Source organism: Dromaius novaehollandiae, chromosome 4 (assembly GCF_036370855.1).
Source record: "Dromaius novaehollandiae isolate bDroNov1 chromosome 4, bDroNov1.hap1, whole genome shotgun sequence".
Lineage (NCBI taxonomy): Eukaryota > Metazoa > Chordata > Aves > Casuariiformes > Dromaiidae > Dromaius > Dromaius novaehollandiae.
In genome coordinates this window covers 62,240,775-62,267,372 of record NC_088101.1, presented here as the reverse complement: position 1 = coordinate 62,267,372, position 26,598 = coordinate 62,240,775, and the positions used below count along the sequence as shown (strand labels likewise).

The 26,598-nt window shown below is 41.0% G+C and overlaps 1 protein-coding gene across 24 annotated transcripts in view; it reads right to left on the bottom strand.

Moving 5' to 3' along the window:
- APBB2 (amyloid beta precursor protein binding family B member 2) overlaps positions 1–26,598 on the bottom strand; it is a 214,540-nt gene that overhangs the window by 111,378 nt on the left and 76,564 nt on the right. For 14 of the 24 annotated variants that reach the window (XR_010389082.1, XM_026093701.2, XM_064511241.1 and 11 more), the window contains one exon: positions 13,196–13,306. The exons of 1 other annotated variant lie outside the window; for it this stretch is intronic. Coding sequence is in view for 22 of the 23 variants with exons in the window: in XM_026093701.2 (XP_025949486.1) it covers positions 13,196–13,241 (46 nt within the window). In the remaining variant the exon portion in view is untranslated. Of the gene's footprint in view, positions 1–3,190; positions 3,260–3,908; positions 3,945–8,422; positions 8,529–13,195; positions 13,307–26,598 lie in introns of those variants that run through there. 9 more of the 24 variants (XM_064511230.1, XM_064511238.1, XM_064511235.1 and 6 more) reach the window with 5 other exon arrangements.

The window sequence follows — 26,598 nt, the reverse complement described above, 5'->3', positions numbered from 1 at the left end:
CACTAAGCAGCAGGAGAGCCTTTTCTCAGTGGTATGACATCGGATTTCTTAGTAGACCCTAAAAAAATCTGGCTGCAGAGACAAGCACAAGAAGTTGCTATTTAGAGAAGCGATCAACAAATGTACTGTTTGCTACCCACCCTTTGATGCATGCCGAATACACCCGCAGGCAGTGCAGTTTCAGAACAGTTAAATCGATTCTCTGTTGCCACAGAAGCCAAAAGACCACCGGGAAATTACAGGCAACAGCCTCCTCCAACTAGCCAACTAGCGCCATGAGCCTTCATGGGGGCACGCTGTAATGTAACATGCAGGGCACCTCACCTCGCATTTATATTCGGACATGCAATGAACTGCTAAAAATAAAAAGAGTACATGAAGTACTTAAAGCATTCAGCAAAAGGGAAATCAACAATAGTTTTGATTTCCAGTACTGTTAACTGAAAACAAAAGATTCATGGAAGCAAGATAGGCCCTACTTAATATGAAATTTTTGTATGGGAGTGTTTTCTGCAGCAAGGCAAAGCAGAAACCCCATAAAAGGGGGCAAGAGAAGTTTTCCTGCTTCACGTGTACTCTGCAATGCCCTGATCCTGCAGGGAAGGGAAAACACCTCCACCACCTTCACAGCTGCCCTGGAGAGTGTTTCTAGCCTGCAACACCTGTAAGAAGCTGGAGAGCTGAAGGATGATCTACACAGCAGCATAGATTAACTCACCAAATTGCTACCCAGTCCTGCCACTCCAAGCCCAAAGCTCTATCCATCCAAGCAAGGAGATGTATCATCTCCTTTTCCCATCACTCTTCCTATATCCCTGCAAGCCTTGAGACTGCACCCCCAAGGCCTAACAAGACAGGTTTTACTCCTCAGTGCAAGGACAAGGCAGTATCTGTTTCACAGTATTTCTTTGGAAAAAAAGAAACCAGTAGAGTTGGCATAGAAGAATAAAACACACAAAAAAATGTGTTTTTATTTAATGCAAACAACAGTCATTCATGAAAACATTAACTTTGGTACAGGACTTGTTTAATTAGTCATGTTATATAGTTCCATACCAGACTACCAGCTTGATTCAACTACTAAACTAATTTCTTATTTATTTACTTACTTTTTAACTTTAGTGGGACCTTGTATAAGTCGTCTTTACCATAGCTTGTTATTGTCCAACCACCCCAAAGCAGCACTCATTCAGTCTGACAATTCAGTGCCTGTGACTCAGGCTCTGGGGAACCAAGCCTCAAGCTCTTCCTGTAAGGCCGCAATCTTGTACTGAACAGTTGCACCGTTTTACCAAAGATCTCAGTGAAAATGAATTCAAATCCCAAAGGAGCTGCTGCACTCATATATCAATCTTGCTCTTCAAACTTATCTTTTAAGGAAACTGGCTTAGCCAAGAACTGACAGAACAGACTGAATAATTTCAGAGGAGATGCCTGTCTTCACACATTTCCCTAATTTACTATGCTTTCCATATGAAAAAAGATTTAAGAAACACTTTGGGGATGAGGTGCCAAGATCCCACCCAAACGCCTTGGAAGCTGGGTGCCCGAATCCCCCGGGAAGAGCTTTTGGAAAGTCTCAGACTACCTTCATGCATTCGATTATCTCAAACATGCTGGTGTTGCACAGGAGAGGTCACTGCTCCCCCTGAAATGAGCTCACAGCTTAGCGTGACACAAGATAAACAAGAAAAAGGAAGAGGGGTATCATCACTTTGACAAAAAAAGGTTATATGCCAACAGAGTATCTCTTCAAAAACTACTCATAAAAGCTACCATAAGAGAAACAGGTAAGAAGAGAAGGAAGCGGAAACACCGATTTCAAGGAACAGAGGATTGTAGCCTTCATATCCCTTCCTATCTGGTGCCTTCCCATCCATCGCCCTCCCAAGGCAGCGGGGAGAAGGAGAGCAGCCGAGGCTGGCGTCACAGGCAGCGTGGGTGGCAGGAGGGCGCGAGGCACCCGGCCACCTGCGCTTGCCTCCCTCGTGCATATCCGCGATGGGATGGATCTGGAGCGACTGCTGCCCACCTCTGGCATCTTTGGTTCCTTCTCTGCTGCTGGCCGCGCCGTGCCCGTAGCAGCTAATGCTGCATTGCTGGCGCATCCTTGCGGGCCCCCTCTCAGCAGCCCCCCCAGCGCTTCGCCGCGCTCTGCATTTCAGTGAGGTGCCTTCAGGCCGCCTGGGACTGGCAGGGACAGCGCTCAAGGCACGGGGTGCCCTTTCTTCAGTTCCTTGTCCCCCCGCCCGGCGCTCCCGACTGCCCCAGCGCGGACCAGAAACCCCGACAGCTGGGCTGCCGCACCGCCAGGACAGACCGCGAGGCTGTCACGCTAGCAGGGGTTTGCAATTTGTCCAAACAGGGTCGCTACGGCCATGTAAAAAACACTCTATTTCAGGGATGTAAAAATCACTCCCCAAGCCCCTAAGCAACAGCTTCCACCATCACAGCCAGAGTAATCACCAGTACAAGTCACCTACCTCAGCTAAAGCAAATGAAGGGTGATAAGTAACAGGCAAGTAAAAAACAAAGTACAATAATAAAAAATATTGGACTCTAGTTAAGAGCTAAGAATAATTAGGACATTCTCACCACTAAGAATAATTCAGATATTAGTGAAATTTAGGTGTTTCAAAACAGCTCTTAAGTAGGCAGAGGATCTGTTATAGTGATTCATTAACAATTCTAGCTTCCTTACTTTTCAAGGACAAAGCACCAAGTCTCAGCTGCATACCTCTAATGTTTAGAAAAATAACTACAGATATAGATTAATATACTTTCACCAATATAATGCACTTAACACAAAAAGACCCCCATCTCCTGAGGATCGTAATAATACAATTAATACTGTTACTGGAATGGCTTTTATTGATATTTTTCAAATATGTTATAAAACTCAAAGCTGGAAGAAAGATAAAGAATATCAGTACAAGCAAAAAATTAGTGCACAACTAATTTGTCTTGAATGGAAATAAGATGTTTGTTTCCATTATATTGTTTATAGGAATGGTTTTAGAAAGCTGAATAGAGAGCTCATTCGAAAAGACACTGTTGAAAGGAAAGCGCTTGCTCTCTTACACTTATGAGTGCAAAATTAAAACAAATACGGGCCTGGCGAGAAGAAGAAAAAGAAGAAGAAGAAAGTGTCACATATTTGCATAGCAGAATCTTTTAAAGGGCATCTGACCTGGAAGTACTTCTGACATGGCTCACGGGGCTTCAGCAATGCACCAGGAAATAGATTATAATTTGAAATCTGAAAAGAGGGATCATTTAAGAATTAAAAACAAAGGAAAACACAAAACAGAAACACCACATTATAGAAGTTGCTGAGCGATGTTATGCATTCTAAATAAACCCTAGTAACATGACAGTGACCATCTGTTGAGCTTTCACAGCTATTTGACAATCATAGAAAGTTTTCTGTAGCAGGAGAGGCTAGTCTAAAGCTAACGTGAGCAAGTAATTAAAAGTAACTACAACATCATTTTTCTTTGTGCATGCTTTACTAGGAGCACAAGTTCAAAAATTTTCTCCAGTTTATACAATATGCTGTAGCAAAGATTTCATGAGGTTAGAAAATACGCATTTTTCCTAATTACCCAACTACAGCTTAGTTGGGAAACTACATCAGTTTTGGCAAAATAAATGCAGCAGTAAGGCACATTTGCAGAATTACAGAGTTTGCTGGACAGATCTGACAGGAGAGAATCATGAAAAGCAGGCTAAGCAGCTACCTCCTGCACAGAGGAGGCACTTTTATTGCCATTTTTTCTTAAGTAAGCCATTTTGCTTGGAAGTCTCTGGTTCAAATGTGAGTGATACATACACTGGAAGTGTTTCTGTGCATCTATGACTATTTCCACAGCTGTGTGTGGGAAACATAGAAAAGAAATAATACAAACCTTTTCATAAAGCAGATTTCCTTTCTGCAAGGATATCTGTTGAAGACAAAATGTTTAATGACAAACTCAAGCTCTCAGGCTATAACCTCAGGTCCTGTACAACTTCAGTTCTAACTTAAGCCTTCATTATATAACAACTCTCACTTAACACTAGTTAATTCCCTCAAAATGTGGATTCCCATGTTAAAAAACTAACTCTTATGTAAATATTCTAACATACTGTCTTCTCACATCTGTATTTTTCTTCAAATAGGACCAGCTAAATATTAATAGTTAAACAGATGTCAGTCAAAAACATCCCAATAAAGTCTAGACTTGCACTAATGTAGCTAAAATCAGAATCGGGACTAGAAGCTTACTTTATGTCAAGTTTTATTCTGTTCCTTTTTGCCCACTTTATCTACACACATTCCCTTCTTTCCAGGGGATGTTAAACATTTTCAGAGGGGGAGAAGGATGGGGGGAACCACCTGGAAGAAGTGCTGTGGTAGATCAGGGGAACCGGTGACGTTCCTACAGCCAGTGGTTTTCTTCTCGTTACCCCTCCAGCAGCGACATGTCTGCTGGATTGAGCGTGGAGCTGGCAAGAGAAAGGCACAGCACAGCAAAGCCAGCAGAGCAAGCTAAGCCCCAAGCTCTGAAAGGGCGCACGGCAGCTCTGGGAACAGAAGGGTTGGAAAGGAGCAGGGTTGCAAGCAGCTTGCATGTGTGCTTTCAAACTCATCTGCAGCCCCCTCAACCGGCGTCGCGGACGCCCTCTCACCTCCGCCCAGCTCTGTCCTCGGTTGCAAGCAGCTTGCACGTGTGCTTTCAAACTCATCTGCAGCCCCCTCAACCGGCGTCGCGGACGCCCTCTCACCTCCGCCCAGCTCTGTCCTCGCTCCACAACAAAATCACCTCTTCAACTTGCTTGCTTATGCGGCTCCTCCCATTTCCAGCTATTTCTGTTTCACCTAGCCCTACTGAAATCGCCATTGGGTAACCAGCTTTCTCTCCTGGCATCTGTTTCCCCAAGAGGCACCCTGCCAGCCTCCGCTGCCACATAATTACATTTTTTCCTTTTAGAGCTATACATGCTGCCAGCTGCCTGCAAATAGCCTAGCAGCAGTGTTGTCTGTGTTCTAGTGATGCTCTTATTAATGGAAATCCATAATGCTGATTTGTCTTTAAATAACATTATTAAGGGGGAAAAAAAAAAAAAACCTTAAGATCCTGCAATGAGTTCTGGCACTCAGTGGCATATGCCTTCCTGTTTATCATTTTTTCCCTCTCCCTTCCCGCACTTCCACTCAAATTCCTTGTCCAACAAAAATCCAGGGACAAGACACCTCTCAGAGTCAAACAGTTGCAAAGAAAAAACAAGAAGCAGGCTTGATTCTTTGCTCCTTTCCTTATCATTTTAATAGGATTTATGCATCTAAATAATCCGTGTATATTTGACTATCTGATTAAACACTGTGCTGCATGCAGTCTACCTTGGTCAGTTCATCCTAATAGAATATTCTTAAATCAAGTTATCACCTACACAAATAAAAAGCAGTAGTTTCACTTATATAAGGCATAACCATTATATACTACCAGGGTGAAGTCTGCATTTAGTAAAGGCAAAAACAAGATGACATGGGAAGCATTTTTAAATTCAATTTTCTTCCTTTAATTAGATTGTCCCCCCTGTGCAGAATAGAACAGTCTGGCAAGCAAACACAAGGTTGCCCCTGCAAAAAGATGGAGTGTGTTTTATCTGTTGGCTGCTTGCAAGCACAGACAATAAGACCTTCTGTCAGAGCTATACATTCACATGGACATTTGCTCAGTAAACCTCCAAGTCTAATTCTGTTGTGCAAATTAAACTCTCAAGCCTGAATGCTCTTGATTTTTTTTTAAATCATCGTATGAATACTCAGTCACTGCAATAAAGATCACACTTCAGTCTATTTGCTAACTGCAAACAACTCTCCTTTACATGTGCATGCTGATATAGACAACATGCATACACTTCACGCTCTTGTGCGGACTGAGACAAACCCAGAAATCAAAAGTTTCTGCAACTGAGATGGACGATAAAGCAAGCAGGACTCAGGCTTCCATATCCCACAACTTCAATCTCAAGTACCACCCAAAACCAGCTTTTACCAATCTCAAGGTAAACAACATACAGACAAATCTGATCAGAGTTAGCAAGATCAAAGTACAATAGTATATAAAAAAGAAAACTGAGATAAACTTACATCTGTCCCATGTATTTCTGCTAGGGAATACAAAGAAACAAGAATGCATTCTAAAGCACACAATCTACCCAGACGCTCAACAAAGTAATAAAAAGGAATCAGTGGTCACAGATTTGGCACATAAAATGATTAAGACTGAATTCAGACCAGGGAATTTTCTGCCTCCACATAAATCTAACATAGGTCATTCGACAACTCCTGAATCAGGAAGCAGAGCTATTCAAAGGATGATCAATTCCTGCACAGGGCCAAAGAAACTGGCAGGACCCATCACCACCACCAGCCTTCCAACTGCTCCTAATGGCACTAGCCCAATACCAAGCTCTTTGATCAGGAGATATGGGCAAGGAAAGTAGAAAAGAGATAAAGCATAGGTCACAGCTTTATTAACAGAAGCAGCAAAAATGCTAACTGAGCCACTGTCAGATGCAAAGGATGAGTTAAGTTCCAGCATAGCATCTGCGCTAAACAAAAAAAATGGTACTTATCAGCAACCATCTCCCACACATCTTGTCTGGGGCTCTGCTATTGCCAGCTCGCAAACACTTTACTGTTCCCACAAAGCCTAGAAACAGCAGCATATACTCTTCAGCACCATCCGCGTCTATGGTAACAGCTAACTGCATGCACACGAACTCAGACATACCAATTTCTCTCTTTAAACTAATATATTTTAACAATTAAACCTTTGATGGCCTGGTATCATGATTTCATATGCTAGAGCTTTATCTGCCCTCTGAATTACAGATAATAAATTTATGGCTAGTTGCACATTAAGCTACTATCAAAGTTATCCATAGATGTTTTACCCTCAAATTACCCAGACTGGCAGTAGTAGCTTTGAGCCAGCTATTATCACTGCTTCATAACTGAGACCGTAAAATACATTTTAAAAAGCATGGTACACCACAGCCATTTTCTTGTTATTCTAAGGTTATACTTAGTGTCAAGTTGGGATCTAGAGATGTAAATTTGAAAACTAAATAGATGGGAAACCATCTTTCAATATACTTTCTACAATTCTACATGAAAAGAGATGAAGAATAAAAATAAAGGCATATCAAAGGCCTTGATGTAAAGAAATTGAAACTCTAATTTCATTAATTTGCAGTGTTTGCAAATCACATCAAATAGCTAACACTAAGCTGAGTCAACTGAGCAAAATAAAAAATGCTTTCATAGAACATAACCTAGTGAAAGTATTCCAAGGAGGTATCTAGAAATACACTTCAGCACCTAAAATCATGTCAGTGTTATTTAAGATGAAAATGAGGCTCATTACATATAAAGAAATAAATCTCAACAAGGCTGAGCAGTTGCCTAAAAAGCTACATGTCTTCAACCAAATCTTAAGGGCACAAACAAGAAATACTTGAATCATATAAACAGACAATCTGTACAGCAATTGTTACAATACCTCTTAAGCTGACACAATGCGGAGAAGATTGAGGGCCATATCCTATAGTAACTCTGCCAAATGTCACTATGGTCCTAGAATATAGGAATAACTTCAGTCTTGGTCTGCTTAACAAGTAGAGTTCCTCAAGAAAGCTGTTGTAACAGCTGAGAAAGTTTTACCTTAGTGCTCACAAATAAAACAAAACCACATGCTCACTAATCAAATCAAAGTATCATATTTGCTTTATGGTTTCCATAAACTAAACAGATCAATCCATAATAAAGTGGAAAGAGAACAAAAAAGCAACTGCACTCAACTGCACTTACTAGCATTTAGTTTGCTGAAGTGTGGCTAAAACTGTGGCTAAGTTTCAACAAGCAGGAAACTTGTTGTAAAAGGCATAAAACAAGCAGAAAAGAACAAGTTAGCAGAATTATCGGCCTGAATTTCAACACGGCATACTGCAACTTTAAGTTCTTGACGTGTGGATAAAATACTCTTTTTTTTTTCTCTCTCTTGTGCTATCATCACCTAGAGACTCATCTATCTTCATGAGATACTCTAACACTAAAAGAACTGAGATCCCTGTGGAAGAGGACACACATGTGAGATACAATCTCATAACGTGGTGCTGGTGAGCGAACACGCACAATCCCAGGTGGAGTTACCTGGAAACCTTCAGGTTCGGAGCGCCCCACCTCCCGTTTCACTTTTAAGAACCAATGGATCCATCAGAGCTGCGGTGGCAGTATTTAGCTATTTTAAGAACCAAACCTGGATGTGACAATGTGTATTCAGCATAATACGCGGTTCTCACAGAAAGCTCTTATCTGCAGATGCCCAGTCAGCGGGTGAAGGAGGTTAGCGCTACAGACTTAACTTCCTACCTGTGGAAACAGGCAGGCATTCACGGTTGTCCACCACGGTTATCCGAGAGGCCCTGAAGAAGTTGCAATGCAAGGCTCCACAGCGTTTCCTAGGGAAGGCGGAAGCCTAAACAAAAGGGGCTTTAACTAGGACAGTGACATTTATGTAGTCAGATGCTTTTATATAAGTTTTACTGCATGAATCGTCTGTCTCCCTGCCTTTTCCTTATCTAGGCAACCAATCATACTTGCAGCTTTTCAGCAACCTTACAGAAAACTCTCTCTCCTGCGCATGACCTGAGCAGTACCAACACCAGAGCCCCATTTACACTGAGATCCCTTTAGACTGCTCCACTAGCGAAGGAGTTTAGAGAAAAACTAAGCTTTGTCCTGCCAGTGAAAAGAAACTTTAGAACCACTAACTTGACGCATGTCCCAGAAAAATAACATACTGCTACTGTACTGTGAGGAAAGAAAACGTTAACACAGCGCAGGCTTGGGTATATGGACAATTGTGCTAAGCTACTTGGATGACGAGGTGTACTGTGTGTACACTCCTCTTTGGGAGCAAGACTGCCTCTTTTCAAGCGAGTTTTCCGTTACTTTGGCAGTGGTTGCAAGCCAAGCCCAAGGAGCCATTCCAGAGGCAATTTTCACACCAACTGCTATTGGGTTAACTATACCAATTTTACTAATCTAATCTAATTTTACTGGGGCTGGCAATGAGACTAGAAGTTGGGGGGGGGGGGGTCAGGTATTTATAGTGTCACTATTCTAGCACGTTTCTCGATTTCAAAGAAATGAGGCTAAGACTTTCTAGAACTCCATTAAGCAACGCCTCCCTTGTAAGCCCAGCAGCGGGAGACTCTCCCCCGTGCAAAAAAGGCTGCCGATGGGCACTGCTTGGGAAGCTCAAGACACACAGGCAAAACAGGAATTTGAGCATTCCTGGAGGGAAAATAAACCCCAAGTTTATAAAACCTACCCTGCTCTCTCTACCTTGAAGTATATTGAATTATTTATAAGTAGAACAGCTCTAGCATGGGAGATAACAGGAAGACCTGAGACTCTCCTTGCACAGCCCAGGGCAGTGCCTCCCCATGGGGAGTATCTCATTTCATCTCTATCCTTCATTTGTGAATATTTTGTCAAAATGGTATTTCCTCAAAAAGGTTTGCTTGGCAAATCATCACCCATCAGAAGTCTCTGAAATAAAAATCCATTCAGCTCTAATAATTATATTGGCAGAATTGTATCAATAAATTATTCCATATGGACACCAGCCCGAGGAGTTTTTTTTAAAAAAGATGCTCAATGGTTAAACAAACACCCCAGATTTCCACCTCTTCCCTCCTAAGATCAAGAGCTTAACAGAACTGGCGCTGTCTTCTCCAGGTGGCAAAGGCTGAGGGAGGAGCTGCAGGTACAAGCAGGTCCCTTCACCCTACCACCCACCTATGTCACCCCCTACCACCCACGAATTCCTGCATTTCCTCATTTGTAATGTCTTAAAAGAAAAAAAAAGGTTTTTTTAAGGACTGTTAGAAAACACCACTGCTGTGCATTTAACTATTATTTAAACTCTGTCTGAGTCTTTAAGAGCATGTAGACAGCAGAAGGCAACTGGACCCGATTCCACTTCCCTGGAAAGGCTTTGCTCAGATTTCAGTATCAGGCAAAACACTACAGGTAACCAAGTGAACCATTACACTGGGGACAGGATATGCCAGGACAACCCATTCAAAGCTTTCTTCCAGGCATAGTTCTTTGTGCACAGAACCAAAATTTTTAGCCTCAGTATGAGAGAAAAATCTGAGGCTACCTTAAAAACATGAACGGTACTGCGTTTTCAGGAGGGCTGCTGCTGTCAGTGCAGAAAAGTGGTTCTTAGGAGCAAATATTAGAAGAGATATAAACATAAACAAAGGTCAGGAGAAATTCAAGAAAGAAGAGTCTTGTTTCCAAAATGCAGATGCTCAGTAGCTGGAGGGGTTACACTCTTAAGTCTGTAATTTTCACAAGAAAAGCATAGAAAAGAAGAAATAAAAACCAACACAGAACACCACGCAAGGGAGGCTCACTGTTGAGTCAGGGCAGGCAGTGCTAAGCAGAGCCAGGGATACACCCAAGACTGCCTTCTTTACAGTCAGTAATCAAGAAAGATCACTGCTCTTTAAAAGTCTAAACAAGCACAAATCAAACGGATGCATTAAAACCACCTTGCCCAGACAAAATCAAAACTGTTGAATTCAAGTTTTTAATTTCACATTTTAAACATCTTGTTTCTTCTTGTACCTTCAGCATCTGTCTTTCAAATGTATTTCCTAGCACTGGGCTTCAAATAAGCTGTTTTTGATTTAAGTTGATTACAGGTTTCCTTGGATATAAAACCTTTTGCTACTCTCTTAAGACTATGCAATATTGTATCTATGAAATTCATGAAATGATTTAACAAAACATTTTATCTCATAAATGGATTACAGATTATCTCACCACATAGAGAGCAATACAACTGTTGTGCTCTATACAGATCTAGTATGTTCCCTCACAGATTTTATTTATTTACAGAAAGGTAGTTAGGTACATACAGGAAGATAAAAGCCAGAATATAAGGCTTAAGACTGCACCAAGTCCTTAATGGTACAATATTAAGATTGAAAAGTTAGAATAAAGCTCTTCCCTTTGCTGCAATAACTATGAATCTAAAATACAGTAACTGAGAGAGGTCCAATTACTCATTATTTATGCAAAGAAAGTAAAAGTAAAATGACACAATTCACTATTTTTCAATGATCTAGTTTCAAGATACTACTTTTCAGTGATGTATTCTACAAGCACTGTCACTGCTCAAAACAGAAAACTTTGGGAAATACAGATAACGATGAAATTGCTGATAGCAGACTAGCTTTCTCAAAGACTGGACAATTTCAATGCCACTACTGTTGATATGTCCAAAGCATTTACATTAGTCACCAGGAAGTCACAGAAATAATAGTGCAGCACAACCAAAAAAATAAGGCAAGTCTACTGGCTTAGAGACCATGACAGGTTAAGGAAAGGGAAATTTTGGATAAATAAAAACCATAAAGCCATCACTGAGTAGATACTTTGGTATCTCTGTCCCCAAACAAAGGGAGCTTTGGCGTCATCGATTTTGACACAAATTTCTGACCTTGCAGATGATAAGGGCCCCCGAACTTCCCTGGGCAAACCATTCCAGTTCTTTGCTGTCTTCAGCTGTTAAATTAGACAACAGGAAGAACATCCTACACTCTCCTAGCAAAAATTTAATGCCCATTACTTGTTCTCTCTAAGTTGAAATGGGAAAGACTTAATTACCTACCTCTGCCTATCATCATTTTACCCTGTTTAAAGCTCTGAGCTCCAAGCCTAAGCATGAGACATAGATAACATGTCTTGAAGTATGCCTGAGAAACCAGGTTTAAAGGCTAGTGTCTAGATTTAATGTCCGGTTATTCAAATAGATCAGTGTGATTCTGCACTCTGGTGCTTGCCGACCAGAGACCTCAGTCAAAACTGTAACATCCATTTATTTCCCCAGTTTTAGCACAGTCCATATCCCAATATTACCACCCAAGATAAACTCTTTGGAGAGCGGTATCTGAATCATCTCTAATGCACCTTTTTAACACGCACCTTTGTGACACCTATGACTAGCCTGCAGCAGAGAGTAAACATACTTCACTAGTTGCTAGGATTTAGCCTTAAGGTCAGGAGAAACCCACAAAGTCCTGTTTTGCGTACAGGGTCTCAGCATGCAGTTCAGCATGTTCAATGACAAAGCCACCTTAGGAAGTCCCTGTCCTGCCACAGCTGTAAGTTCTCACTGCAGTCTACTACATCTTCAGCCAATGCAGGTATTTGTGGGATATGCTATAAGCTGGATGCCTGAAGTGATCCAGGTTTTAAAACAAAACCTTGAAGCAACGGAATGAATGAAACAAAAATGAGAGCTTTCTAAACTGCCTTTGATGCCAAGACAGACATACGTGGGATCACACTCCTCTGCGACAGCAGAACAAGAAGCATATATAAAAGTTAACCTAACCCAGTTTCATCCCAGGGCACAAGGACTGGCAGCAGCCTTCTGGCCTTGGGGACCTATCACACACATTTCTCCAGGGAAAATCATTTCACATCATTTCAAATAGCTTGTGGCAGGGAACCACTGTGGTTCAGTGGCTGCATTTACACTAGCACTACAGAGAGCCACTTACTAAATGGAAGGTGCAGGTGATAAACTTTAGGAGCTGCTTTTGAACTTTTATAGAAGACAGTAAGAGATAAGATAATATGATACAACATAATTCAGAAAAGATACAATAATGTTGAACTTGAGTATAAATAATCTGGAGTTGTTAGTTGCAAATAAAAGCAATTAAAGCAACAGTACACAAACATTTTAGGAGAGGCTCAAGTAGTCTGTTAATTTGAAGGTATTTATTTCTAAAAACTTGGGAAGGGAGTGAGGAGGAACAGCAGCTAAGCTTCTGAACACTAGAATAAATGAAGCTCAGGACCTTGAACACAAAACACAGCACAGTGCAGTAGACTTGGCCAAGTCCCAGTGTAAGCGATTTCTTAAAGTTCTAGAAACCGACTTTGCAATTCGAACATAAATCAATATACTTACCATTTGGGCATACACACAATAGAGACGGCATTGATTAGAATATGTCAGGGTCCTTTATAAAGACTGTTTTACAATGTATAAACTTAGCAGCCCTCAAAAGTAATAAAATGACAAATAAATTAGACCAATTGCATACATACATGAGCTGCTTGGCCGATAGTGAGCCCCTGGGTACCGCCTGCCCATAGCGCCAGTCAGCACATCACCGCACGTTGTCAATTGCTTTCAAAGTACAAGATCGAAACGCTTAACTGGGGGGAAAGAACGAAAAATAAAAGTGAAGATTTAGTACAACTGCTGTATTTTTTTCATTAAAATGCTAATGACCCCCACAAATTTCAGGATAACTACATTTATGAATTATTCATAGTCATGTTGTCAGTGGAGATGAACTGTTGTGCTACAGATGCAGTGCAAATTTATCATTAGTGCTTGGCCTCTATTAATAAGCTCATATAAATTTTAAGGCACAAAGAAGTCTCAGGTCATGCAGTAGTTTGTTTTGATCTGTGATACCAACAGAACAACAAACAAGGCAAGAAAGATTTTGCTGTTAGCTTTAAATACAATGTTGTCTGAACTTCTGTGAAGTCATCACTACGGAACAAGCTTATGAACAGTTTACTACGGAACCAAAACTTATCCATGCTACATGACGTCACTTGCTTTGAAGGCTCTGCATTCATCTCTACAAATCAAAGTGTCCATACCAGAATGCAGGCTACTACTAGTGTAAAATCTTTTAGTCCAAAAACGAGAAGTCCCATCGCTTCATTCATTAGTACAAGATTTTGTACTAAAAGTCATCTTTCAGCTGATCTTCAGTTTTATCCTTTTCTCAGTCTATCAGAACAGTCTTCATCTTCCCAGATATCTTTCAATGTCCACTGCAGATCAACCGCACAATTCATAAAGACACATTTCCTTTTATTCTCTCCCTTACCAGGAGGAAAAAAGCAACAAATTCCAGGGAGTGCTTTTCCTAATATATTAAGGATTTTTACTGTCTCCGGCTGCAGCTACAAGCATACACTTACTGTATGCAGGAAGTAATGACGATAGCAGGACGACACAGATGGAACAGCATTGCACTGAAACTGAGAGGAGACTTCCACAAACAAGCCAGTCCCCAATTGAGCTGGACACCAGATTACTCCTGAGTTAGATAAGCCTTCATTTTTGGATTGGCCAGAAAAACACAGGCAGGAAAATAAGAGTGGCAAAGCTGCATCAAGCTGCTTCTAGCTACTGTTCCATGTCCACTTCAGTCGACCCAAATGCAGGCCACCACATTTCCACCTCTTCCTTCCCTGCAGTGTGTTCCCCACTTCTTTCTACTGCTGACACTTGCATTCATCCGAATACCTGGTGAGTAGATTTGGGAGCAAACACAGCTGAAAACTAATGCCACAAAAAAGATGCATTTTCAGCTGGATCAGATTCCTGAACTGGCCCACTGTGGTGGTGTTAGTCTTGGTAGCTAGCAAGGCAAGAGGAGAGAATAGGACCGTGACAGCCTGTACTTAAAGTAACTTAAAATGCAATCACGTAAAACTGTTCTGGCCTCAGTAGATTATTTCTGAAATACAACCACCCACAAGGCTGCATATCTGACAGTGGAAAAGACAGATAAGGAAACTCCATTATTTGCCAAATCAATTCTGAGAAAGTATCCTGTTTAACTTTCCTCGATGGAGAAAGATGAATCAATGAAACCATACCTCTTAATGCTAACAATTCAGGCTTTTAAGAGGAAAAGACTGCACTAAACAATAAAATAAACATTCAATCCAAAAAATTTGCATTTTTTTGGCAGTACAATATGGAACTACTGCCCTGCCAAGGGCCAAATGGATCTCTTCAAACTTGTGTAGTGGCCCACTAATTAAACATACATTTTAATGTTGAACAAGGAAAAAATTGCAGGTGGCTGTTTTGCCATTCCTACTCCATAGTAGTGAAAAAACCTAAGCCTCCGCTCACCCCAAATTCATCATCATTTCAACTTCTCAAATACTTATGCACCCAGTTCATAATCCATATCTGAATACAAGAGAATAGTCCCTAGCTGTGCAGGGATTTAAAAAAAACATTAATGGTGAAAAAAATTAATTGTAACCAGGTTATTGTAGTTACAATTGCTTTCCCAACCTTGAGAAAGAAATTTACAGAGAATGTGATTAATAAGTAGAGAGGTACAGGATTTCTTAGCTTTCATAAATCTCTTTTTCTTGCAAGGGTACACCTTTTTAAGGCAATTTAAAAGCAAGCTAAATTATACCAAACATGCCTGAGCATCCTACAGCAGCAGCGCACTTGAGACACTCTCTTCCTTCCCTCTCGAGTAGCACAGCACTAGGAGTCCTGCACCCTGGTGTAACTACAAATTTTAAAAACCCAGAAAAAAAACAGACACCCCCCCCTCCCCCCCAAAAAAAGATACTCTCAAAAAGTTGAGTTAAACCAAAATATGGTTTTCCTGAAGTAGTGTGGCCACAGTTGGGATTAAACCACTCTTAGGAGAGGCCAGGTAGGGACCCAAAGCTATAATCATTTTAAATATCACATTTAAAAAACCCGGAGATCTCAGCAGAAAAGACAACCTAAAGATACATTCTCACTACAGCAGAGGTCTCATTAGTTCCTGTACTGAAATGAAAACTGCAGAGATTTACAAGCTGGGCATGTGCACAGCACTGTAATTTTAGAAAGCCGACTATAAAAAGACAATTAAGGAACACGTGCCACATAGTAAGTGACATTAAACTGCAATTCCTGCTGAAAACCAACAATGATATCGGATTGTACATACCAGCAGGAAGATATCCAAATTAGGATAAAAGGAGATGCTGCTTGGGCTTGTTTCTTTTTCTTTTTCTCCACAAGAATTGTCTTTGAATTCTGAGCATAACTGAAGTGACCTGCCTTTTAAACACATTAGCTTACTCATGTGAATCTCAAAGGGTCTCTTAAATTCCTCCAACAATTTCATGCAACTCTCACAGAAGCCTAAGCGACCTTGTTGTTATCAGAACACCACGAGCATCTGAAAACTAACACTTACTTTCCCTACGCACCCATGAGAGGAGGGAACAAAATGAATGGAGGTCTCAAATACCAGCTTTAAACGATCCAAGAAGCAATGTATGTACAGTCTGATACATACACAACTTGGATAACCACCTCACAGCTGCACATAAACCTGATGTAAAGCTAGATACCTCAGACATCACATCAGATCTTCTCAACATTACTGGCTTTAACCTGTTTTTCTACCGCAAAAGTCACTAAAAATCCTGCTTTATAGTGATTTCTACTTTTTTATAGTCAAATGAAATTCACACTCACTCGCATGGTTTCTCTTCAAGAAGTGTTTTGCTTTGACTCTGCCTGATGAACTATTTTTGTTCTTTCTCGCTGACCTTCCCTGATTTCTCTTTCGGGTGAGGACAGTGGCACGTCACCCACCGCCAGCCACCACCACCAGCAGCAAAGCGCAGCCTGCAGAACGCCCTCCGCCGCTTGGCACGCAGGGCAGCGCCCCAGAGCAGCAACCCCTCGCCTGGTGCCACGGCTTTGCTGAGAGCTGCGGGGACAGCGCGACCAGCCGCTCGCCATCACACAGCAGGAGCGCACACCTCGCCTCGCAGGGCAGCCTGCCCTGCCGTCCGTGATGCCAGCATCCTCCTAAGCCATCTTCTTTACAGAGCCTCTGCTGTCGCAGCTCTTTTATGTTGTTCGGTTTCTGTAACTTCTACACTCAAGTTTTTTCTTACTTGTAGTAATCTTTTGACACCAAATGAATTAGTGAAAAAAACTGGGGTTTTCTTTGGTTTTTTGGTTTTTTTCCCCTAAATGTGGGGGGTCAAACCAGCAGCTACATTCACACACTAAGCATTTAGGGTCAAGTTTGCTTCAATTAATTCCATTATCTTCAGTAGGACAAACAACTCCAAATTTGATCACCATACTTTTAATAAACCTTTGGGGTTTTTTTTTCCCCCACCATGATTTGTTTGTTCACGCCTGCTGCAGGTTATGTGGACAAGTGTATTAATTGGCCCACTAATTCTTTGACCTTCTCAGGTCCCCTACAAGCAATGTTTGCTCTGTGCGTGTGTTCACACACATGCATACACACATACATAAATATACATACATACACACACATGGCTGCAATAGCCTCATATAATAGATTGCCAGCAGGTCTTCCATCACATGCCCAAGGAAAAAGATATGAAAAAAGACAGCAAATTACCTACAAATGTAATCCAAGCATGACTGACCACACCATGCAACAGCACCAGTGAACAGCTACACATAGGGAAAACACAAGAAAAGGCTATTCCATGTAGTTTCCCCATGGACAGCTGCTTAGGAAATTATATGCCAGTACTGTCTGGTTGATATTCTGACAGAGAAAATAATCCTACCTTTAAAATATTGCTTTCAATGCCAGGAAATAATCCTGCTAGGGAATGGGTAAGGGGGATGCCTTTTGTTGTTTTACCACCACACCAGCGGGGCGCACAGGTCCCACACAAATAGCCCCACTATAGCGGAGTCTGGACAGCAAAAGAAGCTGATTAAAAAATAAACCAAGAGAATTTTCGGCTTATATAGCTGATGGATGGCTCATTTCAAGCTGAAAAAAGGTGTAATTATATATATAGGTATGAACATACATACTTGTGTATATAATGCAAATATTTTTCCCGTAGTCAACAGCTTTTCAATTTGCGTGCATGTCAAAAAGCAGCCGCTCAGAAAATTATCTGCAGGACAACATTATTTAAACAAGCAGGCGAAGTCAGCAAACAGGCCACTGGGAAGCGGTGCTGCGGCTTTCCAGGGGCGCGTGCAGAAGCGCTCACTGCCTGCGCCAGCAACAGCGACCAGATTGCTCACTCCAAACTCTCTCTTGGAGAGGGCACAACACTGTCTGCTGGCCAAATACACTCTGCTAACACTGCGGGTGTGCTGTTTCTGGAAAGGTCATTAATGATTCATACCGATCATCCTTCATCTATCACCTTTCTAAAAACAGCGATTGCAATTTCAGATTTTCTTGAAGTCTCCTCTGTTACCCAAGAAACCTACCTGCCTTGACAATTTTGTCTCTCCTCCCTTGGCTGTGAGGCAGAAGTGTGAAGCCACCCTGCTCACTGAAGGACTCACTGCCCTCCGCCCTCATCCACAGCACCAGAAAAAAGCCTTCAGGGAGCCGGGGTGACAGCCACAACCGAGCAGCACCAGCACTGGGGACATCCTGCCCCATCCAGCCCTGCCGCAGTGGCCGCAGTTTACCACACTTGTAGCTGCCTGGGTTGCAGTGTAATCCAGACACCAGTCACGCTCCGAGACCTGGAAAGCCCTGGTCTAGCCCAAATGCCTGGCCACTCTGCCCTTTCTTCTTCCAGCGAATTCACGCTACTCAGACTCCTGCTTCTTGCAATCCTGGCTTGAAATTCGCTGTCCTACTGGCTGACTTCGCACCTACAAGACCTCCCCTGCAAGTTCTTGCTTGGATGCTTTCAGTCTTCTCCAATTTTGTGAAGCCCCTTACGAGGGTTTATATTCCCTGTTCTTGGTATTCTTTTCCAGGTACTGTGCAGCCTGCCCACTCAGTTGATGTTCCTATATGCTGCATCTGGATGGATGTCGTTATGCCCCTCTCTGTGCTGTGGGATAGTATCAGCACTCAGACCAAATTCCTGCTGTGTCCCTAATTCATATGGCAAGGCTTTGTTACAGACCCCTTAACTCCTCAAAACTGTGTTTTTCTGAAACTTAGTGTTTCAGTACTTCTGCAGCCAGATCATACAGATCAAGCTTAATTCAAGTGGTTCATCATCACCCTGACCCTAATCCCCTGCACAGATGAGATATTTTCTCAGTAAAACACAGCAGCTGCTTTTCTATTTATTTATTCTACATTAAGTAGAACATGGATTCTGTTTCATCACACAGCAAAAGAAAATATCAGGACATTTTATATGTAACTAGATAATCCATACATATTTTAAATGCAAAGAAAACACTGTCAATACTACTGACAGCATGTTATAAATCAAGACAGCTCCATTTACTCCCATGCAACTATCTGAACTGACATCAGCAAATTGAGCTCAATTTTACTTATTCTTTCAGGGATTTGTTAAGCTAGAAGTAAAGTAATACACATAAAAAAAGTACAAAGTAAAGAATGACAAGACAGGTTGGGGCATACAGATTACTACTGCTTTGCTTTAAGTCTCTGGGCATGCAGTGATATACAGCTATGTGACAAAAGGGAATATTGGCAAGCTCTGCAGCCGCCGTTTTGGAGCTGTACCGCAGTGCAACGCGTAAGCAGGCTGCCAGCAGATCAGCAACTAACACTTCGCAGTCCTGTAAGGGAAATGGTGCAGACTGACACACCTGGACATCACATTTATTTTGGCTAGCTCCATGTGGGCTAACGTGCTCACCGTAAAAGTCCGCAAGAGTGGCGCTAAGAACTGCTTATGAGGAACCACTTACCAGCACGTGATGCTACGACCAGCCGCAACAGCTAAGAGTAAAGGAAATCTCATTAGGTTTGACTCAATTTCTCTCCTTGAATGTTTCTATTAATGCCGTGTAACACCATCTTAATAATATACATGACTAGCAGTTCTCCAGCACTTAGACCCTCTTGTTAAAAGCACAAAGATTTTTTTTTTTTACTGGAAAAAAGACTACATATACCACTACGCCAAGTCAGCCACCCCACACCAGGAGAGGTTTCATGGAGTATCAGAGCAGAGAAGACATCCAGCCCTCAGCCTTGAGCCAGTTGCACCACGTTGATGTTTTGCATTTCAGTCCTAACTTGGACAAAGAGAAGGCAGCAGTGCTGCATTGATAACTGCATATCCAAGCAGTTTATATCAGGAAATGGGAAGTTTAGTGAAAGGCTGGAGAATTCACCTTCTGGCATGCCAGCCACAGGCACTCTGAACCTGGAACATGCAAATCAGCGACATCACCAAAATACTCAGACAGCATGGAAATTTTCACCAAAATACTAGGACAACATGGGTAGCTCCCCATTCAAGTGGCCACCTCCTAAGACTCCTTTCAGTAAGTACTTAATTCTAGATATCCAAGTCCTTTGTGCATTTTACAGAGAGCTTTGGTGCCTGTCTCAGATGTCAAGACTTCACTTGACAGCAGGAAGTACCAGACAGGGCAATGCTGGCGAAGACGATCCCTCTAGGTCTTTGAAGGTCTGTATCCTTCTCAAAAACAGGACATGAAGTGGTTAGGGTCTGTGTGAGACTTAAGACACACAAATTCAGACACAATTGAAAACCAGTCAGTGGGAATAAGACAGGTAACTCTCTCAGTCCCTGACGGAAACCTCAATGCACAGTGTGAATGACTAAAGCAGAACCTATTTGTACAGTCCCTCAAATCACTGACCCAGAGCGCAGAAGTACTACTTCTACAACCTGTCGTGTTTGAGGAGATCAAGATGCTTTAGAAATACTATTAGTTACTTAGGACTGAGGTAGTCTCAATAAGATAACTTCCACTTACAGCTGAAGAGAGACCTAGGAATCTGCTACTGTATTACTTCATTTTATGCCAGTGCAACTCTGAGTTCATGCCATTATGTTAGTGTAGACCTGAAATACCATACCAAGAAAATTAAGACCACAAATGAACCAAGCCTCACGATAGCCATGCAAGGTCAACTTTATTAACTTTGTCTTATGGGTGGGAAAACAGAAGAGGAAGAGGTTAAGCGGCATGTACAAGGTTATAAAGGATGCTTGTGGCAAAGACAGGAACATTAAATACAACAGGAATCCTAACTTTATTCCTTTGCTTCAACCACAGGATACTTCTCCTGATACGTATGACAGTTTTCATGTTTAATATAAACACAGGATTTGCATACTTATTTGTAGAGCAGATGTTAAGGTACTGCACTATCCTATGAAAAACTTTTATGCATAATACTAGAGAAAAGTAGTATCATATATTGCTCAATAAATATAGTTCCTGGAGTTTTTCTGCTGTAATGTGCATGAAGTCATTACACAATCAGAGCAATTATCATCAGATAATACAGATATTCCAGTAAAGACTAAAACGAAAGGGCAATGTTTAGGTTTTGAATCTCATTTACACTCAGGTAAGTGACATTTATATTATTCAGAACTGATTGTCAGGAAACAGCAGTAATTCTGAATGCGAATGTAGTCATCTCTTCTGAAGTTAGAGATGCTACCGTGCTTTCACTTTCTGTAGGAAGCTTTTCAAGCACAACCAGGTTTTCTGTTATGGAGTTCCACCACTACTTTTCAGTCTTTTTTTCTTATTGTTTCTTGTAGGAATGAATAAAACGTTGCTGCTGTCCTAAGAACAGATGCAAAACTTGGGAGCTGAGACAAAACAGAACCAGCAACCTCAGAAAATATCATTATTTCTGAGTTTGCAAGCTTTCAGTTAACTTATGGGATGAGCTACAGCTTCCCACTTCAAAATGATGGATCTGCTAATCCAAAAATGTTCATCAGCTGTTAGAGGGGAAAACAAAAAACAACACAACCACATTTTTCATTTTGTTGGTATCCTCCTTTAAATACTGGAATAAAATAAAGAGAATGATTCTATTACTCAAGAAAGAAATTCCCTATTTATCAACTTTACCCATTTAGATATAAATTGTACTCCCTGTATTTTACTATTTTACCAGGAGCTGCGAGCATAGCAGAAGCCACCTACTGCCAAAAGACCAGGAGTTCAAACCAAAACTCCCATGATTACTAGAAAGCCCTGAAAACACATGCTGAGCATAAGATAAAGCTCACTAATTTCCAGAGTTCCAGAAGAACAGCAGCTTCAAAAAAAACCCAAAACCTGCACCCATTTTTCCTTAAATGGCTCCTTCGGAAACAGCTCGTTGTTCCACCCTTATCAGAGCAGCAGATCCATTCTGCAAGTGTTCCTCTCACACACCCAAGCAGCCTCCAGTATCTTCCTACCTTGAAACTTAACCGCAAAATTAAGCCATAAGAATTCTGTAATAATCTTATTATTCATTCCTCACATCAAAGTTGCAGGTCTTATTTTTATTTAAATTAGTACATTATATTCCCAATGTGCAATACTTGGAGACTTGATCAAACACAGTGAAGGTCATGTGTGGGCACCCTGAGGCAGAGATTCCTCTCAAAAAATTTAACCGTCTCAAATATCATACTAAGACAGCAGGTCTGCAACTGCTTTCCGACTACTAGCCAATTGGCTAAATTACAATTTATAATTCATAGCAGATGAATGATGCTGAAGCAAACTTATTTTAACAAAATGTAATTTTATCTGTGGCAATGGAAGGCTATAGCACATTAACATAGTCTTTCTTCATGCTTGATTTTGATCTCAGAAGTAGTATACAAACTTTAGCAGCTCACACAAGCCCAAGAATATTCATCCAAGGTATTTTTAAGAGACAGTAAGACCATGAAGACTTAAGGAATTGATGGCTAATCAAGGGCGTTGTGAAGAACTTTAATAAATGGAGGGAAGCACAAAATGTTTACTTCAGAGGTGCTGAACAAGAGGTAGCACAAAGAAAGGACCAAATAAGGCAACTGTGGAACTTCTAGTCGTTGTTTCCCATAATAAAAGGAGAAGGGAAAATAAAAGTTAATCAAAAGAGTAGGAAGTGTTAAATGATAAAAAGCAGCAATGAAAATTACCATTAATGAGAATTTATTAAATTTAGTATGCATATTTTATATATATTAAATATATGTATGTCTATATTTAAGATGATAATTAATTGATCTTGTCATAAAATGTGTTAGTGAAGTCTACCAGCGACAAAATTTCACAGCTCTTCTGCAAGGAGAGAGAGATGGAATCACCAAAAGGAAAACTGAACATCCCGAAAAAGAGCATAATAGAAGTGTAACGAGGTGAAATAACACAAAGCAAAGGCCATTCACTCGGGCAATCACTAAGAAGTCCGGCTATCGGGGTTGGGCTGTGATGGAAGTGTTTGGAAACCATGGGAGAAAGACTGAGCTGCACCAGCAGGGTACTGGCGGGCTCCAGTTGCCCATGTGAGAAATTCGGGGGTAAGGGACAGGGGGGAACTACGTTCTCTGGTTTCCTGCAGAGCTAAGAAAACACTGACACCATTGTACAAGGTAATGCCCAGACCTCATCTGAAACAGCCTAGTAGCATCTGGTCATTTACATGGCAGCACAATTAATGGAAAACACAGGAAATTGGAAGATAATCAAGGTAACAGATTTCTGTCTTGTACAAGGACACGGAGAGCTTGCCTTGAAGCAAAATGAAGGCTGAGAGCGCAACAAAAACTTTAAAGCATAATGTTAGCACAAGAAACAAGTGCATATAAAGCAGTCATTACTAAATTTAGGCTAGAAATTAGAAGAATATACCTAACTGTAAGAGGAACATGGTCCAAGAACAGTCTTCCAAAAGGAGTAAAGAATCATCTAACAATAAACTAATTGAGCTTCATCTTAAGTTATGAATTGCATAATATGATGGGGTTAAGCAACTGACTAGAAGATTATTTCCAGTCTTTTAGTCCTCTAACATGATTTTTTAAAAAATATTATCCACAATTTGACTATGAAATTCACTGAGAGGTTAACAAGAGTCTAAACAATAATCTCAGGACAAGAATCCAGGAGGGTTATAAAACTGCATGATTAATGAATAACAAGAATATCCAGAGTACAAATATGAAGTTTAAAAAATAACAAAGATTTTGGGTATCAGGTTTCAAATTATAAAATGACTTTCATCCAATAGAATTTGGAAGAAAACTTGTAAACAGACTACCCAATCTGCCTTCTGCAAGATTTCCTGGACTTCTTTCTTCCCTAAGAATCTGAAACCAGGAGTAATTGAAAGCACACGAACCATTTTTGAGGGATGATTCAGGATTTCAATTTCTACTTTTTTTAAGCAAAAAAGTCCTTAGACAGTAAATATTGCTCTAACATCTTAAGCAGTACTTCTTTTGGCTGCAAAATTGAATATAAAGGAAGAAATAGAGTCTAATCATACAGGACTTAAGCACCTAGAAAAGATGACAATGCTTTAAGGATAACAGAAGCACATTTCTGGGTACCTCCTTTCCTTTTCATTCATATTCCATATCCTACTGACAACCTCTGCAATATGGCATAAATTGTGTGGTGATTTGATATGCTACATGACATGTTTCACTGCCGCTACACAGTGAAAAAGATTCCCAACAACCAAAAAGCAAAATTTATTAACTGAATCACAGGTCAAGATACAGCATATTGTCTGTGGTAATCGCATAAAAGTTCTACCTTTCTTCAGTTTAATGCAAGAACATATTACTAGGAAAAACACAACACTTTTCTGTAATTAAACATCTGATTGATTTGAATCAGAATTGATTTTTACTTTGTGTCTGCTGCTTCCTAATCCTAACTGCATCATGAATAGTGATGTTAAACATTGCAATACTTCATCTAAGAAAACAATCCTATTTAATAAACTGTAAAAGATATTGTTAATTTTTACCTCATGGTACCATTTTGCATTTTTTGACAAAGATGAGGAGTCTGGTGAAAATTAACTACCAGCAGAAAACAAACAAATAGTTAAGATTTCATTTTTTTCTTTTCAGGTCTCTTCACTCCCCAGTTCCCTCCTGCAAGGTGAGAGCTGTGTCCTTGGTTTGCAAGGACAATTGCTATCAATACAGCAAGAAATTTATTTCTCTTTGGAAGTAGGATAGACTAAGGTAGTAAAAATGGCTGAACCATGTCCTACACTACCCCCCTACTACATCCTCTGCTGATGAATGATGATGACAGTCTGCAGGCATGAGCAAAGGCTGTTCCATTTACCCGCTGCAGCTTGAGAAGCTCCCCCAGGGTTTAACTCCTGCACAATCTACTGTGTACTACTACTATTATTAACCAACCTAGACACTAGAGTATTACCCCGATTGTGAATAACATTTTCCGCAAACAAGTAGCTATTCTTTCCAGTCCTAAGTAAAGATAAAGCATCAGCAGAAACTTTCTGGTAGCCCTTGCTGAGCCACAGACAAGGGCTGGCAGCACACAGCTCTGGAGCTAGCATGGAGGCACTGCAACCAAGCAACAACTACTACAGGTAATCTCATAAGATTTCAGCTCCTTAGCTGAGAGTACCAAAAAAGACTGAAATGAGACCCATCAGAATAGGACACATTAAACTTATCTCCTATAGGGCCCCCATGATATATCACGGAATATGTATTTTGGACCACACCCGGACCGGAACCCCAGATTCAACCAGCTCTGTACCCAATAGTTTTGAACAACTTTTAAGAAACTGTTTAACTAAAAGGGGGGGGGGGGGGGTCACTGATATAAGTATAATCAGAAACAAGAAGAGCCATTGATTTTCTACTAGCTTGTAAAACAAATTAATGATTCTGGTTCAATTCCCAAGAGAGAGGCACACATGTTACAAAAATGACTATCTCAGCAGAAATACTGGAACAGTTGTGGAAGTTGAACTCTCTTGTTACTAGCAACAGAGATCCCACTGGGGCAAAGAAGATGATGTTGATGAGGCCTACAGGACAACCTGAGCTACTGCTGTGTCCACACTGATTTTGCTCAACACAGACTTCCACCTTCAAAACATATTCTGTGGACTTGTTAAAATATATGCTTTGCTTTCAAACAACAAGTAACAATATTAATTGGAAATAAAATACAATAAAAACAAGATTTTGGGCTTACATTGTGCTTTATCAGAAGATAAAAGTGCTTGAGAGTAACGTTCATTCCTCATGGTAAGCAAGTAAGCGTTGCTCTGTATTACATTAACTGATGAAAGGCTCACATCCAGAAACAAAGGGGCACTGAGACACAACAGCGCGTGGAGAAACCCCAATAACCCAGGTTGAGAAAGGGCCACACTGCCCACGCCCCTCCCAGCACTCACGCATCAACCCTGTTGTCTGGGGCTGGAACCCCTCATGATGAGCCAGTGGAGGAGGCTCTCCAGGGCACCTTTCAGACTGAGGGGAATTACCTACCACCTATGGGAATAAGAAATTTATTATGCAATATAGGGAACAGCATTTTCAGATTGTACAAGACTTATTATGGGAATTTTTAAGGGAAAGAACCAAAGGCAGGGAAAGGGACCTATCCTTTTGCAAATGCATGCAGTGTGTTAAAATTATTCACCAAACTTTTAACCTATTGTGAGCAAAACTCCTGGATAACATTATTCTCAATCCATTACCCTAATATCTTGAGTTAAGGTTGAGGTGTAGATGATTGCTTCTATTGTCTCTATTCAGAGGGGCAACGACAGGTTGGAGAAGCAGGCAGAGAAGAACCTCAGGAAGTTCAATAAAGGGAAATGCCGACTCCTGCAACTGGGGAGGAACAACCCCATGCACCAGTACAGGCTGGGGGCTGACCTGCTGGAGAGCAGCTCTGCGGAGAAGGACCTGGGAGTCATGGTAGACAACAAGTCAAGCAT